Source organism: Hemiscyllium ocellatum, chromosome 1 (assembly GCF_020745735.1).
Source record: "Hemiscyllium ocellatum isolate sHemOce1 chromosome 1, sHemOce1.pat.X.cur, whole genome shotgun sequence".
Taxonomy (NCBI): domain Eukaryota; kingdom Metazoa; phylum Chordata; class Chondrichthyes; order Orectolobiformes; family Hemiscylliidae; genus Hemiscyllium; species Hemiscyllium ocellatum.
Window position 1 is genome coordinate 51,403,408 of NC_083401.1, and position 16,587 is coordinate 51,419,994.

At 40.5% G+C, this 16,587-nt stretch overlaps 1 protein-coding gene across 1 annotated transcript in view; it reads right to left on the reverse strand.

Moving 5' to 3' along the window:
• The window catches only part of LOC132818817 (complement C1q tumor necrosis factor-related protein 3-like), a 120,836-nt gene extending 105,332 nt beyond the window's left edge, over positions 1 to 15,504 (reverse strand). Inside the window, exon 1 of the mRNA XM_060830320.1 lies at positions 15,393 to 15,504. Within this exon, the coding sequence (XP_060686303.1) occupies positions 15,393 to 15,504 (112 nt within the window). The remainder of the gene's footprint in view (positions 1 to 15,392) is intronic.
• Between the last annotated feature and the right edge of the window lie 1,083 nt (positions 15,505 to 16,587).

Sequence of the window (16,587 nt, forward strand, 5' to 3'; positions counted from 1 at the left end):
AATATATCAAGGTTGATCAGTTTGCCTGATAAATTATAATGTAATGCTAAGGTGATTTTTTTCCTGATGCAAATATTCCCTGCAGACATGGATGGCATTCGTAAAGAACAATCCTAAACAGTGTGTCCTCATTATCCAGACTTTCTTCTTTGAATGCCATATGATGCAAAGATATTTCTTGGACTCACCCTTCAAAGCCTGTGATGTCTCTGACTGGTACATCACTCAAGTTTACACTTGAAATCCCCTATAGCAATCTCACCAAGCAGAACAATGAAGCATTTTTTGATAGGTTTAAGTCCTGTGGTCATTTTCTTCTCTTTGGAGATATGCTTTCATTATCTTTAAAGGCTTATTTCAGTGCAGAGCTACCTGCTTCAGCAATTCTAGTCAAACGTGCAGGGAATTCATCAGTCACTTCAACCTTGGCTAGCTGCCTTGCTGATTATTTTAATGTTTTGCAAGTAGGAATAGCTCTTGAAGAGCTCCAATCAACCATGAGTAACAATGAAACCTTTTGACTGCAAACCCTCACCCTGCTCCTTCGTTAAATCATGAAAAAGCTTTTAGTTTTTGCTTGGATAACCATCAAACAGTTGGCACCTCGATGTAGGCTACCCAAGCCTCTCTTTATTTCTCTTAATGCGGCTTGTAGCCCATCTCTTCCGTGTCATTTAAAGACATATCAATTTGTGCATTTAATTCAATTTGGTCAACATTACCACAAATTGTTCTCACCGTTGTACTCTAATAATATTAACCACCTATTCTCCAGCTTTAAATTGTTTTAAAAGCTCTGGTTTCAATTCTAAACTGATAGTTTTTTTAATTTTCTTAGAAGCAACAGATTCCCCACTTCCACCTGCAGGGCATTTTTTTCTCTATTTACACACAATTCCAAGGAATTGAAGTATTAAATCACAAGGTTGAAACTGTTGGGTGTGATACCACCATTATCATCTAAGTGTGTGGTTTTTTTTGGAGTTTACAGTCTGGTGTGCAAACAACTGGTTTAACAAGAAGAGTCCTGAAGAGTAGTCAAGATGTAGTTAGTTACATGTCTGCAACTATTCACAGGTTGTAAGAATAGACTCTTCATACTGATTTTACTAAGCAAAAGTGAGAAGCAGGAACATCAATGTTTCGGGCAAACGCCCTTCATAATTCCTGATGAAGGGCTTTTGCTCAAAACATCAATTTTCCTGCTCATCAGATGCTGCCTGACCTGCTGTGCTTTTCCAGCACCACTTTAATCTTAATTCTGAATTTATATCTGTCTCCCACAGATCCAACTTTTTCTCTCATGCCAAATCTTCATGACAACCTCACAGTCAGTGGTGTTCATTCTAATCAATCAAGTATTAACCATTTTAAATCTATATAACAGAAATCATCTCAAAAAATTTGAAATTGGTCTCCCTACCACCACCTGATGAAAAGCTGAAGAAGGCCTATACACTTCAGGATGCAAACCTAATCAGAACGTTGCAGAGTCAAGATTGGTTTTCATATGCTTTTATAATTTTGACCCAAACAAGCTGCTAAACTAAAAGCGGCAATTTTACCTGCAGCAATTATTTCTTAATCTCACTGGCTTTAAGTGGCCTCTTTGACTCACCAAAGAAAGGCTTTACAATGGTCACACCTAAGACTCCAAATTTAAAAGAGGATTGCAGAGTTAGGAACTGTAGCCAGTTCTATAGTACAAACCTGAGAATTCAGGTTTCAACTTTACACCTGAAAAGATGTACCGGTTTTCTGTATACAGCACTGCACTACAGATAAGAGAAAGTGAGGACTGCAGATGGTGGAGAATCAGAGTTAAAAAGTGTCTTACTGGAAAAATACAACAGGTCAGGCAGCATCCAAGGAGGAGTATTGACATTTCGGGCATAAGCCCCTTCATCAGGAATGTAGGGGGAGGAGTGGTGGAGAAAGAGGGCCGAGAGAGAAATGGAGGTGGGTGAGGATAGGGCTGGGGGGAACGTAGTTGGGATGGTGATAGGTGGATGCAGGTGGGAGGGAATTGTGAAAGTTTAGTGGGGAGGTTGGAGTGCATTGGTGAGAAGGAAGATGGACAGGTAGGTCAGGTCAAGAGGATGGTGCCAAGTTGGAGGGTTGGATTTGGGATGAGTGGAGGGAGGGAAGTCAATGTTGATGCTATGTAGTTAAAGGGCCCCACGACGGAAGATGAGATGTAATGCACAACATCAACATTGACTTCTCCAGTTTCCAAAGAGGCAAGTCAGCTATTTTTTAAAAAAAATAAATCATGCAAGATACCATGCAAGAACTGTAAAAAACACTACATTGCACAAACAGGAAACTTGCCACCAGAATACACGAACACCGACTAGCCATCAAAAGACACGACCCACTATCACTAATTTCCATACATACAGAAAAAGAAGGACACCACTTTGACTGGGACAACACATGGTCTAGAACAAGCGAAAAAAAAGACACTAACGAGAATTCTTAGAGGCATGGCATTCTAACCAGAACTCCATCAGTAAACACATCGATTTAGATCCTTGAAAAAAAACTGGAAATGACATCATCCACCTTAAGAAACCAAGACCAATAAATAGAGAGGCGGGACATACCACCAGCACTTCACCAGAAACGCTCACTGATGATGTTACAAAACATCTGAAAACAAATCTTCCAGCTCAGCGAGCTAACTTACAAACTTATAAATCGTAACTAATCACAAGAGATGGGAGAGAAACTAAATGAATATTTTGCATCAGCTTTTACTTAGAGAACAACATGGAGGCTCGGGAACTCTTGAAAATAAATATTGATGTCTTGAAAACAGTCCACATCACAGAAGAGGAGGTGTGGAGATCTTAAAAAACGTAAAGGTGGATAAACATCTGGGACCTAATCAAGTATATCCCAGGGAGTTGTGGGAAGTTAGGGAAGAAATTGCAGTACGCTAAGCAGAGATATTTTTATCATCTTCAACCAAGGGTGAGGTGGAGTAGAGGGTGGCTAATGTTGTGCATTAATTTAAGAAAGGCTGTAAGAGAAACCTAGGAACAATACATCTGCAAGTCTGACATCAATGGTGGGTAAGTTATTGGAGGGGATTCTGAGCGACAGAATTTGCACATTTCTGTAAAGGTAACAACTAATTCGGGATAATCAGCATGGCTTTGTGCAAGGGAAATCATGTCTCACAACCTTGGTAGAGTATTCTGAGGATGTAAAAAGAAAGATTGAAGAGGACAGAGCAGTACACATTGTCTACATGGGCTTCAGTTGACAAGGTTCCACATTTTAAACGAACTAGTAAAGTTAAATATCATGAATTTCAGGATGAGCTTGTCAACTGGATACAAAATTGATTTGACAATAGGTGACAAAGGATGTGATGGAGGGTTGTTTTTTGGACTGGGGGCCTGTGACTATTCATGTTTTACTGGAATTGGTAATGGGTCCACTCTTGTTTGTCATTTATGTAAAAGATTGGGATGAGAATTTAGGAGGCATGGTTAGTAAATTTGCAGATGACACCAAAATTGGTGGTATAGTCAACAGTGAAGATGATTGTAGAAGATTGCAAGGGGATCTTGATTAGATTAGATTTCCTACAGTGTGGAAACGCCATTTGGCCCAACAAGTCCACACCAACCCTCCGAAGAGTAACTCACCCAGACTCATTTCCCTACATTTACCCCTAACTAATGCACCCAACACTATGGGCAATTTAGCATGGCCAATTCATCTGACCTGCACATCATTTGGAATATGGGAGGAAACCAGATCACTCGGAGGAAACCCACGCAGACACGGGGAGAATGTGCAAACTCCACACAGACTGTCGCCTGAGGCCGGAATGGAACCCAAGTCCCTGGTGCTGTGTGGCACTGCCAACCGCTGAGTCATCGTGCTGCCCATCAATTGATTAATTGGGCTAATGGGCTAAGGAGTGTCACATGTAGTTTAAAGTGGATAAATGCAAGATGTTACATTTTGGTAAGGCGAACAAGGGTAGGATTAACACAGTAAATCATACGTTATCAAACAGAGAAACCAAGGGGTCCAGGTAAAATATTCTTTGAAAGTTGCGTCACAGATAGACAGGATGGTAAAGAAGGTGTTTAGTGTACTTGCTTTCCTTGTTCAGACCACTGAGCATGGGAGTTGGGACATCAGGTTAGTGTTGTACAGGACATTGGTGGGCCATTTTTAGAGTACTATGTACATTTCTGGTCACCTTGCTATAGGAAGGATATTATTACATTGGAGAGGGTTCTGCACCTATCCCACTGAACTCATCTCTTCCTACTTCAACACCATCCTGTCCTCCTTAGTCCAGGAACTCCCCACCTATATTTGTGACACCACCTACGCCCTTCACCCCCTCCAAGATTTTCATTTCCCTGGCCCCCAACACCTCATCTTCACCATGGATATCCAGTCCCTGTACATATCCATCCGTCATGATCAACGTCTCCAAGCCCTCAGTTTCTTCCTCTCACACCTTCCCAACCAGTACCCTTCAACTGATACCTTCATCCGCCTGGCTGAACTGGTAATCACCCTCAACAATTTCTCCCTCCAATCATCTCACTTCCTCCAAACCAAAAGAGTAGTAGCCATGGGCACCCACATAGGATCCAGCTATGCCTGCCTGTTTGTTGGATATGTGGAACAGTCTACCTTCCGCAGTTACACTGGCACCACCCCCCACCTGTTCCTCCGCTACATCGATGACTGTATCGGTGCCGCCTTGTACTCCCATGAGGAGGTTGAACAGTTCATCAACTTTCCCAACACCTTCCACCCCGACCTCAACTTCATCTTGACCATCTCAGCAACCTCCCTCCCTTTCCTGGACCTCTCCATCACCGTATGTGGCGACCGACTAACCACAGACATATACAACAAGCCCACTGACTCCCACAGCTACCTAGACCACACCTCCTCCCACCCTATCTCCTGTAAAAACGCCATCTCTTATTCCCAATTCCTCCGCCTCCACTGCATCTGTTCCCAGATAGACCAATTCCACCTCAGAAAGTCTCAGATGGCTTCCTTCTTCCATGATCTCAACTTCCATTCCCACATGGTTGATGATGCCCTCCAGCCTGTTTCCTCCACTTCTCGCACCACCACCACCCTTGAACCCCACCTCTCCCAACACAGCAAGGATAGAACCCCCCACGGTCCTCACCTTCCACCCCACAAACCTCTGCATACAATGCAGGATCCTCCTCCACTTCCTCCACCTCCAAACGGAGCCCACCACCAGAGATATATTTCCCTCCCCAACCCTATCAGCATTCTGAACAGACCATTCCCTCCACAACTCCCTTGTCAAGTCCACACCCCCCGCCAGCCCACAACCCACTTCTGGCATCTTTCCCTGCCACCGCAGGAAGTGCAAAACCTGTGCCCACACCACTCCCATCACCTCCATCCAAGGCCCCAAGAGATCCTTCCACATCTGTCAAAAATTTACCTACACCTCTACCAATGTCATCTACTGCATCTGTTGCATCTGATTTGGTCTTCTCTATATCGAGGAGGCAGGACACCTTCTTGTGGATCGTTTCAGAGAACATCTCTGGAACACCCACTCCCACCAATACCACTGCCCCATGGCTGAAAATTTCAACTCCCCCTCCCACTCTTCCAAGGATATGCAGGTCCTGGGCCCCCTCCACCGCCAAACCACCCCACGCCTGGAGGAGCAACTCCTCATATTCCACCTCGGGACCCTGCAACCCCACGGGTTAAATGTGGATTTCAACAGTTTCCTCATTTCACCTTCCCTCACATTATTCTAGTCCCAAGCCTCCAACTCGGTATTGCCCTCTGGACCTGTCCATCACTACCCCCTCTGACCTATCACCTTCTCCCTCACCTTCATCCAGCTATCACTTTCCCAGCTACCTCCCCTCAACCCCACCCCCCCCCCACCCCTCTCATTTATCTCTCAACTCCAACTCACAAGCCTCATTCCTGATGAAGGGCTTATGCCTGAAATGTCGATTCTCTTGCTCCTGAGATGCTGCCTGACCTGCTGTGTTTTTCCAGCACCACACTCCCGACACACTGGTATTCACTATGACTACATCAAACTACATATGTAGTGTGACAGCTGCTAGCAGCTCACTCACTGTTGAGAATGGGGATTGGGGATCGACACTGAACCATTTTCCCTTCATTGTCACTGTAATGACCAGACACTATCAATCAACTATTAGACACTATACCCAGTAAAAGAATCTCTCATAATTCACAACTGCCTCCCTTGTTATTTGACATCTTCATCATTATGGATAATATGCATAATAGCCAGTTCCTAAGGCCAGTAAACTCTCCTCTGCACACCCACCAGCTGGAGTCAATAATAATTCCATATAAAATGATTGGGTAACAAGGGCAACATACATTTCAAACAAATTTATCATCATATTATAGTTGTTAAAACTCAAAACTAGCAGGTCAACCAAACTAGTAGCCTGACCTATAAAAATATTCTAATCTTATGCTTGAAATGAAGCACTGCTAGCTATGCACCATTAATTGCTGTATTTCTTAATGTTCATTTTAATTAAATGCCGAAAAGACAAAGGTTTATATCATTATCTTCTTCACTTCGTGTATCATTGGACCAGTTTTCCATAAACTAATGAACAAAATGTTCTTCTGACCTCATTCAATCTGCATTATCTATATTACATATCTTAATCTTGTGTTCTACACTTAGCCCCAAGTGGGTTTAATTTTATTACCAAATCCATGCAGATCTCTTGTATAAACCCATAAACCTATTTGGCTTCAGAAAGCAAAAACCATTGGGAAACCTTTGCAAATTGCTCAAGAAACAATAAATCAAATTCTTTTTCAAAACAGTAAAAGTATCTGAGAAATACAATATTTGAAATTGAAATTGAGGATTTTAACTCTAAAACATAAAGCGCTTCTTTTTTGTTAAGGTTCTGGCTAATTTTTTTGTTTTTTTTGTGTTTTCTGTTTTAATTTTGCATTTCTAGCATTTGCTTTAACACATTTATAAAAGATCTAATCAAGCCAAGTAAATTAAAGTTTTTGACTGCCAGGAAGAATCATTTCAACTCAGAGTGCTCCCAAGTTGTATTATCTTTAAACAAGTTAAATATTTAAAACTAATTCTTAACTTTTAAGAGAACAACCATTTTATCTTTTCCGAAAATATTAGAAATTGAAACATACATTTTCACCTGAATAAAAGCAGACTCTTTGATTCAAAATAACAAATGGCTTTTACATATGCACTGATATTTATCAAATGGATTTGAGAGATGTACAAACAATTCCCATATTGCAATAAAATAGCTGAATATAACCAGCACTGGCCTATGGATCTCTCAAGGATTTTCTTAACAGAGTCAATGGCAGAGTTCCATTGAAATAGCCATAGTAGCCATAGGTATGCCACATGAAGTTTCTCGCCAATACCTTCAGGTTCTGAGCTTGAGAATTGTTCTCTGCTTTAAACTATTTTAATTTATATTTTCATGGGATATGTGTGTTATTGTTATGTATGTTAGTACGTTAGTATGCATACTTAATTGCCTTTATTAAGCCATCTCAGAGAACAACTGAGAATCAACAACAATGCTGCAGAGAGGTTGAATAGGCTGGGGCTGTTTTCTCTGGAGCATCGGAGGCTGAGGAGTGAGTTTATAGAGGTTTATAAAATCATGAGGGGCATGGGTAGGATAAATAAACAAAGTCTTTTCCCTGAGTGGGGGTGTTCAAAAATAGAGGGCATTAGTTTAGGGTGAGAGGGGAATGATATGAAAGAGGCATAAGGGACAACTTTTCCATGCACAGGGTGGTACGTGTATGGAATGAGCTGCCGGAGGAAATGGTGGAGGCTATTACAATTGCAACATTTAAAAGGGATCTGGATGGGTATATGAATAGGAAAGGTTTGGAGGGATATGGGGCAGATGCTGGCAGGTGGGACTAGATTGGGTTGGGATATCTGATCGGCATGGATGAGTTGGACCGAAGGGTCTGTTTCCATGCTGTATATCTCTATGATCCTATGACTCTATAACCTGAAGTCATATGTAAGCCCAATGTAAGTAAGGATGGCCAAATTCTTTCACTTTTGGACTTTTGTCAGCCAGACAATTAATTATAGTTTCATAGTCACCATCATTTCAATGAAATTTATAATTTCAGATTTTATGAACAGAATTAAAATTCCACCAGTTGTAATGATGGGGTTTGAGCCCATGTTTTCAGAGCATGAACCTGGGCCTTAGGATTACTACTGCACTGATATTACCAAGTAAGGATTATGGGGAAAAGACAAGAAAGTAGAGCTGAGGACTATCAGATCAGGCAGGATCTCATTGAATAGTAGAGCAGACTCAATGGGCTGAATGGACACCATCATCACTCCTGGTTGTCACCTTCCAAATTTTTTTTATTATATATGCATTGGCAGGAAATAAATACATTGACATGATTTCTGACTTGAAACTATCATCAGATACATTAAGGTACGAATTGTACTGTTCCTGTTTTCTGCTTTGGGTTGCATTGTGTTGTTTAGTGGAATTATGAAGTCAGCACAATCCCCAGCTCCCAATTCATTGAGTAAAATAACACTCAGGTCAGCAAGATATTCTTTGCTAGCTATGCAACAGGCCATCAATAGCGCTAATAAGATGCACGTTCTTGGCAAAGATTCTGCTCATGGACACTCAGTTTAGGTTCTGCCAAGGCCATGTAGGAACAGAAACAAGCCATTTAGTCCATTGACTCTGCTCCACCATTTAATGAGATCTTGCTTATCATCTGCCTTCCCCTAGTAACCTACACTTCTCATACTGATTAAAATGTCCACCTCAGCATTGGTTATACTTAATAATCTTAACTACTTCGCTCTACTGCTCTCTGTAAAGAATTCCACATATTCTCTACCCTCTGAGAGAAGAATGTGATCCTCATCTCTATTTTATATGGCCGACCCCTTATTTTGAGATTATGCCCTAGACTCACCCACAAGGTGAAAAGTTTTTCCATGTCTATCCTGTCATGCCTTTTAAGAAACTTTTATGCTTCAAAAAGGTTATCTCTGATGCTTTAAAATCCTGATAGGTACAGGCCTAACATACTCAACATCTCTACATTAGAAAATTTTTCCATACTTCACTAGGTTGATTCTAGTGTTGCTAGTGATACCTAGTGTGAAAGAATATAGAATATATGTGTGACTTTCATCTGACAGGGTAGTTTATAGAGTTAGGTTGTGACATTTGTACAATGCACATTTATATAAAATTATGCAAAAATTTTATGGAATAGGAAACTGAATCAATTGGAGATATTAATCCAAAAATTAGATTCACACAGATCAATTTGAAACAGTTCAAAGAGCAAAACAGTTCACAAAGAGCTGTAATGGTCTCCAAAATGTAGAATATGGTGAAAATGAACTCTAAAAGTAAAGCTGTCGATTTCTTTCTAACTGGGGTTGTTGAAGCATGAATTAAGACTATAGAAAATCTTTGGCTTGACTATTCCCAATCCAGCATGGTGTTCCAGTTCTTTCTGTTCTCTCATCTTGCATGTATTCCCATTAAAAGTTTATCGTCACAAGTTTGGCTCAGGCTTGAAAACATGGAATGCTGAACCCAGGCCAAATGGAAACGATCTCAGAAAACACTGGAGAAACTCAAAAAGGTCTGGCAGCATGTGTGGAGAGAGAAAAACAGAGTTACTGTTGTGTGATTTTATTTCAGGTTTCCAGCACTGACAACATTTTGCTTTTACTACAGATTCAAGCACACAAGTATTTATTCCATTATCTCTTTCCTCATCACATTCAGGCATTCTAAAAAGAAGGTGATGACATAAATGGTGATCACCATCACCTTGCTTAATAGAATAATTGTTAAAGAATTATGAAATATACTATCTGAACATGTTAAAGCACAATTAAAAGTTGTGAAGTAAGCTTCATGTGAGAGATGCTTAATTTGGATTTATTTCAAACAAAACTATTGAAGAAAGTTTCTATTCATGAGGTGACTGTTTATATCACTTTATAATAGCTCTGGTTGCCTATTGTTGAGAACTGTTATTTCAGACGGTGACTCTATGGCAGGCCATTAACATAGTACAATTACCTGTTTCCTATTGACTGTGTATTCTTTAAAAAAAAGTGGAAAATGTATACAGGATTTCCTAATTTGGGGGAAAGATGAAAGGCAAGCACGAGAAGTAATGTAAACCATAGTCTGCCATTCTCCCACCATGGAACCTCCACAAACTCCAAATGCTAAGGCACAGCATTATTGAAATTTCTCTCTATTGGTACATTTGAGCAGAGCAATTCTGGTCAGTCTAAGAAAGAAGATCCAGACCCCAATTAACACAATCTCAGGAAGTGTCTAACTTGGGAAAATAGCGGCTGTAAAATAATTTTCACGACACCAACTCTAAGGTAAAGTGATCCACTCTCAGGGGATCCTGAACACATTTCCTCAGCAATGAAGATACAAGCACTATATGAGGCAGGTGGGAATTTCATTGCCTGCCACCCACAGTGCTTCATCAGTTAGACAAAAGGAACCTATTTGTAATGGCACAACAACAATTCTAACTGTATCTCAGGGAGAATGAGCCTGGTTGCCAAATTTCAATAAACTCTGTTTACATAAAATTTTAATTAATATAAAAAGAGAGACTCAACAGGATTAATGGAGAAAAAAAATGAATGTTGTAAGCCTGTGTGAGTAAGTCTTCTTTAGAACAAATATTATTTCTTTTCATAGTAATCCATGCATGAGAAGAGGCAAAGTTTGGTTTTGTCATAACAAAGATTGATAATTCTGAATATGTGGCACAGTTATTATAAAAAGAAAGACAAACAGAAAAGGTTGAGGAGGCCAACATTGTGTTGGTGCTTCCTTTGCAACTAAGAATTTTATATCAGACAAATGGTAAATCTAAACAGGAACACACCATTGACAATCCTCACACTTCTGTAGACAGTTCTAGGCTGTACCCAAGCTCTGCCCATCTGGATCACCTGACCAGCTCTCTTAAAGAGCTAGCACCTCCCCCATCCAACTACATACATAACACCCAATAGTGCAGTAGCTTTGCAAAGAAGCTATCAATACAGAGAAGACAGGGTTGGCAATCACTAATGGGGAGTAGGATTCCTTACAGTAATCAAAGGAATCCGACTCCTATCAACTTTTATTCCATCAGTGAAAAAGATCCAGGAAGGCTGACTTGCAATGCTAAGAATACTATTATATTGTATTATTATAAACAATAATGTTACAGTGCATAATAGCAAGCATTTTAGTAACCAGCACCAACTAATTAAAGATTTGTAGGGTAAAATTAATTATGGGAGTGAAGAAGACAGAAATATAAAAATGGTTTACAAGACCTTTAATAAGGCACTGGGGAGACAGCGAGACCTTGTGGGAAAAGCCCAGTGTGGACCATCTGCAGGCCCATGGCTAAAGAATGATCGTAATTTGGAACTGTTACCTTTTTCTTATTTACTACTTTATACCAAGAAGAACTGTATCATTGAACTTTTAACTTATTTCTTTATTTTTCTAGTTTTGACCTAAGATTTTGTACCTAGGTACCTCGTACTTAAGATGGCGCAGTGAATGGAGACATTGTAAACTTTTCACTGCACATCTTGATAATAGGAAATGATAGACATTGAACAGTAAAAGGCACAGATTAGGTAGCACACATATAGTATAACTAAAGTTCTAATGAAGTGAAGAACTTAAATGTCAACAAAGAGAAAGTATTGGAGAAGTGTAGAGAACTGAAAACTAATAAATCCATTGATGCTCTAGGTCTTCAGAGTTCCCTGACCTGCTGTGCTTTTCCAGCACCACATTCTCGACTCAAATCTTCAGCGTCTGCAGCCCTCATTTCGCCTTCTAACAGAGGTAACTATTGAGATAATGAATGAATTACTTACAATTTTCCGACATTTCTGATTCTAGAACCGGATTGGATGTTAGCAAATGTAATACCTGTAATCAAGAAAGCAAAGAGAGAGAAACTGGTTACTACAGGCCATTTCTCCAGAAGTAAAATTAAACTGAGGTCATAGTGTCAGGAACATTGCAAAGCTGGAATTAAAGTCATAAAGTTGCGGGGGGGGGGTTTCAAATTCTACCAAATGGAGGTTGTGATTTCTGCTGCCTTGACCAATGTGAAAATGGCAGGAACAGTGAGAAAATACAGCAATAATGAAAATCATCACAATCCCCATCTCCAGAAAAGCATTTCTGATTTTACCCTTTCAGTTTAAAAGACAACTCTAGCATCTCGCCAATGGGTAGCAGTCTCTGCATTTGCATCTTATTTCATTTGAGCAGAAAAGGTTGAGAAGGGACCTGATAGAGGCATATAAGTTTAAGAGAGGCTTGGACATGGTAAACAGGAAGCAGCTGTTCTCCTTAGTTGAACTGTCAACATTAAGGGGGCACAGTTTTAATGTGGAAGACAGGAGGCTGAGAGGGGATGTAAGGGATTTTTTCAGGATATCTTCTCAAAACAGCATACTGTGGAGTCAGTTAGAGACCAGTCATTTTGCAATGAGATATGATGAATTAATGATTGTTAAGGTACCTCTGAGTAGCATTGCTCATAGTCAAATTGAATTTTGCATTAAATCTGAGTGAGAGTAGAATAGGTCTATAAGTGGTTTTGATTTAATTTAAATAAGACCATTCATCAGAACATGAAAGCAAAACTGGTTAAGGAGAATTGTCAATTTTGACCAGAGGGCATACCAATAGAGATGCAATGGCAGACATTTAAAGGGATATTTCAGCATATATAGAATAAGTACATTGCAATGAATAAGAATTAACCACCATCTGTGGTTAACTGAAAATGTTGAAGTTCATGTTAAATTTAAACAAAAAATCCATTATAACTATACAAAGACAAACAACAGGTCAGAATCATAAAATCGCTAGAGTGTGGAAGCAGGTCATTGGTCCATCAAGTCCATAGCAACTCTCTGGTAGGCATCCCACCCAGACCCATCTCCTACCCTATCCATGCAATTCCCATAGCTAATCCACCTAACCTGCACATCTTTGGACTGTGGAAGGAAACTGGAGCACCCAAAGCAAGCCCATACAGACAAGGGGAGAATGTGCAAACTCCATCCAGACAAGATGTGGAGGTGCTGGTGTTGGATTGGGCTGGACAAAGTTAAAAATCACAGTTATAGTCCAACATGTTTATTTGGAAGTACAGGCTTTTGGAGTGCTGTTCCTTCATCAGGTAGGTAGTGGGGCAGAATCATAGGACACAGAATTTATAGGAAAGGATCAAAGTGTCACACAACTGCTGTGATATATTGAACAAACCTAAATTGCTGTTAAGTCTTTAATCACTTTAAATGGGTTGTAGGTTTCGATTCATTAATATGTAACCCCAGAACTTCTTTCAAGTCACATTTCCGAGATAACTTAGGGTTTTATATAAAAAAAGGTGACTTCTCAGCTCACACAATGCATTAAAGGTGTGAGGTTAGAGTCTGTCTGTATCCCAAAGTTGAATCACACACACACACACACACACACACACACACACCTAGGCTAGGCTAGGCTTGTATCTGCTGAAGTACGGCAGAGTAAGAGGTGATTTAATTAAAAATTATAAAATTCTGAAAAGTCTTGGGTCTGGATGTGAAGAGGATTTTTCCTCCAAAGGGAACATCTGAAATAAGGTGTCTCTGTTTAAAAATCAGAGTAGCTAATTTAAAACGGAGCTTAGAGTAATTCATTTTCTGTCAGAGGATCGTGGGTCTTTGGAAGTCTTTTCCTGAAAAGGTAGTGGAAGCAGAAACCTTAAATAATTTTAAGGCAATTGTAGATTCTTGTTGAGCAGTGTTGAAAGGTTGCAAGAGGTAGGCAAGAATGTGGATCTGAGATTACAATCAGATCAATCCTGACCTTATTGACTGACAGAGCAGGCTAGATGGGCTGAACAACCTACTCCTGATCTTATTCATATATTCATTCTGTAATATCACCACTTCTTGAACATGCAGAGGAAGGCTAAAAGTTTTAAAATGCTGGTAGTTTAAAAAGAGCTAATTACAGCCCAGAGTGACTGTTATCATTATATTGACAGAACATCATGGGGCTCTGCTGCAGTGAGAGAAGTGAATATATGAGCACCGGTGATAAGTGAGGTATTTGATTCAAGGTATGACTAAAACAAAAATCCCAATTGCATGCTTCTTGCAAACGTTTCTATACATTTCTTGAGAAGAACAGCAGACCTTTTCAGTTTACCCATGTCTGCACTTCTTGTAATGAATCATACTCAAAAGGACATTCCAAAGTCTTCATTTCAGCTCAGACTTTTAAATAAATTGTAAGTAAAGTTCTGAAATCTAGGCTGAGCACCTAGCCTTTCCAGTTGTATAAAATACCTGAGATTGTCACAATTTATTCTAAAGGTCGCTGTACATAAAGTACTGACAAATCATAACTGGTGACTCCTGAACAAAGTAAAGCAAAAAAAGGACATTGCATTATTTCCTACTATTTTTGCTTGCCTTAATGTAAACTGTTGAGATTATTAGAATAATGTGGAGAGAAGCCAAGCTTCTGGAAGTCTAGAAAAGCTTCCAGTAAAAACAGTAATCAGTTTCCAATTGACCGTGAGGTATATTTATACATATCTGGCCACTGGCTGTAAGGTTTTGGGTAGACAAGTTTATAGTTCAATATTATACTGTGCTGCAGATCCCAGATTACCTACACAATACAGAAGACCAGTGAGTCATTGTGTATTCATGAATGTTAAGACTACCATAGAAACAGAGAGGCAACAGAAAATTATTTACCAATATATAAAAAAAATCTTATGAAAAGAATTCATATGTTGAAATCAGGAAAGCATGTATACAAAATATTAAGAAGTGTTGAAAGAATTTAATGCTGTTGAGATCAGTTGTAGCACAACAGCAACATCTACAGGCTCTTCATGTAACTACCCTTCGACAGTCCTTGGTTTGTGCTACTCTCACTACCATCCCCCTCCCAACCCTCAGATACCTCCTTGTCCTCACCCACCACTCCGCTAGTTTCTGCACCCAACACATCATCCTTAAAGACTTCCACCAATCCAACTTCTTAAAGACCCCACCACCAAGACCATCTTCCCCTCCCCATCCCTTTCTGCCTTGTGCAAGGACCGTTCTCTTCGACAGTCCTTGCTTGTTCTACTACACCATCACCTCCAACCCCAGAACTCCTAGATAACTTCCCCTGAAACCAGAAAAGATGCAGAACCAACCAGCGCACCACCCTCCCTCACCTCCACCCAGGGCCCTTCCAGCTGAGACAGAGGCTCACCTGCCTCTCTTCCAACCTTGTTTGCTACAAACAGTGCTCCCGATGTGGTCTTCTCTACATCATAGACACCGAACGTAAACTTAGCGAACAGTTCGCCGAGCACCACTGTCATGCCCATAGGGGCCAACTAGACCTCCCAGTCACTATCCATTTTAATTCCCCTTCCCACTCCCTTTCCAACATGACCATCCTTGGCCTCCTCCATTGCCACAATGAACCACACCGCAAATTGGAGGAATGACACCTCATGTTCTGCCTGGGCAACCTACAGCTGGAGGAGTCAACATTGAGTTCTCCAATTTCTAATAACCTCCCTTCCCATCCCCACCTCCCTTCCCAGTCTCTCTTCTTCCATTCCACTCCTCCATACGACCAACCAGGTCATACCCTCTATCTGACTTCACCTATCCCCACTTCACCACCCTGCCCCCACCACCCCCTTTATCTGCAGCTCTCCCTACACCTACCCCCCAGTCCTGAAGAAGGGTTACACCCAAAACATCGACTTCTCCACCTGATGCTGTCTGGCTTGCTGTGTTCTTCCAGCCACCTGCCTGTCTACTTTAACTACAACAGTTACTTGTATAGGCAGCTGAATAGCTATAAGCCAGCTGATTGACGAGAGATGACAGTATGGCTGTATGATTGCTATCTAGCTATCTAGAGATTATTCTAAGGATCAGGGTTCAGTGGACTGGAATTTGAATTCAATAAAGATCTGGAATAGGGCTATTGCAGCACAGTGATTTTATTACTATCTCTAAGTTTGAAGGCCTGGATTTAAGTCCCAGGCAGGCCAATAACAACTCTGACTAAAAGTACCTATGATGTGGCAAAATACTAGATAACATCGAAGCTATGATCCAAAACTAGTACTGTACTTCCCTAAGAGTTTTTGAAGTGCAGTGAAAGTGCCCATATCTTTGACCCAGGAGGCCTGGCTTCAAGAAAAGAACCTGGCTTGTTACTTTCAGGCTTCCAGTCTTCCAGGATTGTCCTTCAGTCCTCAACATTTAAACATTGTTCTCTACGGCACTATTGTGAGCAACATAGGAGAAGCATCAATGGACCACTGTGTGTTTAAAATTAATTTTGAACACTTTGTTTGTTGGTTCTAAATGTAACAGATAGAGAGAAATGGCTGTTGACTGGGTGAGACAGTTAAAAGTTGGAGGTCATGTATTGAAGCAGCAAG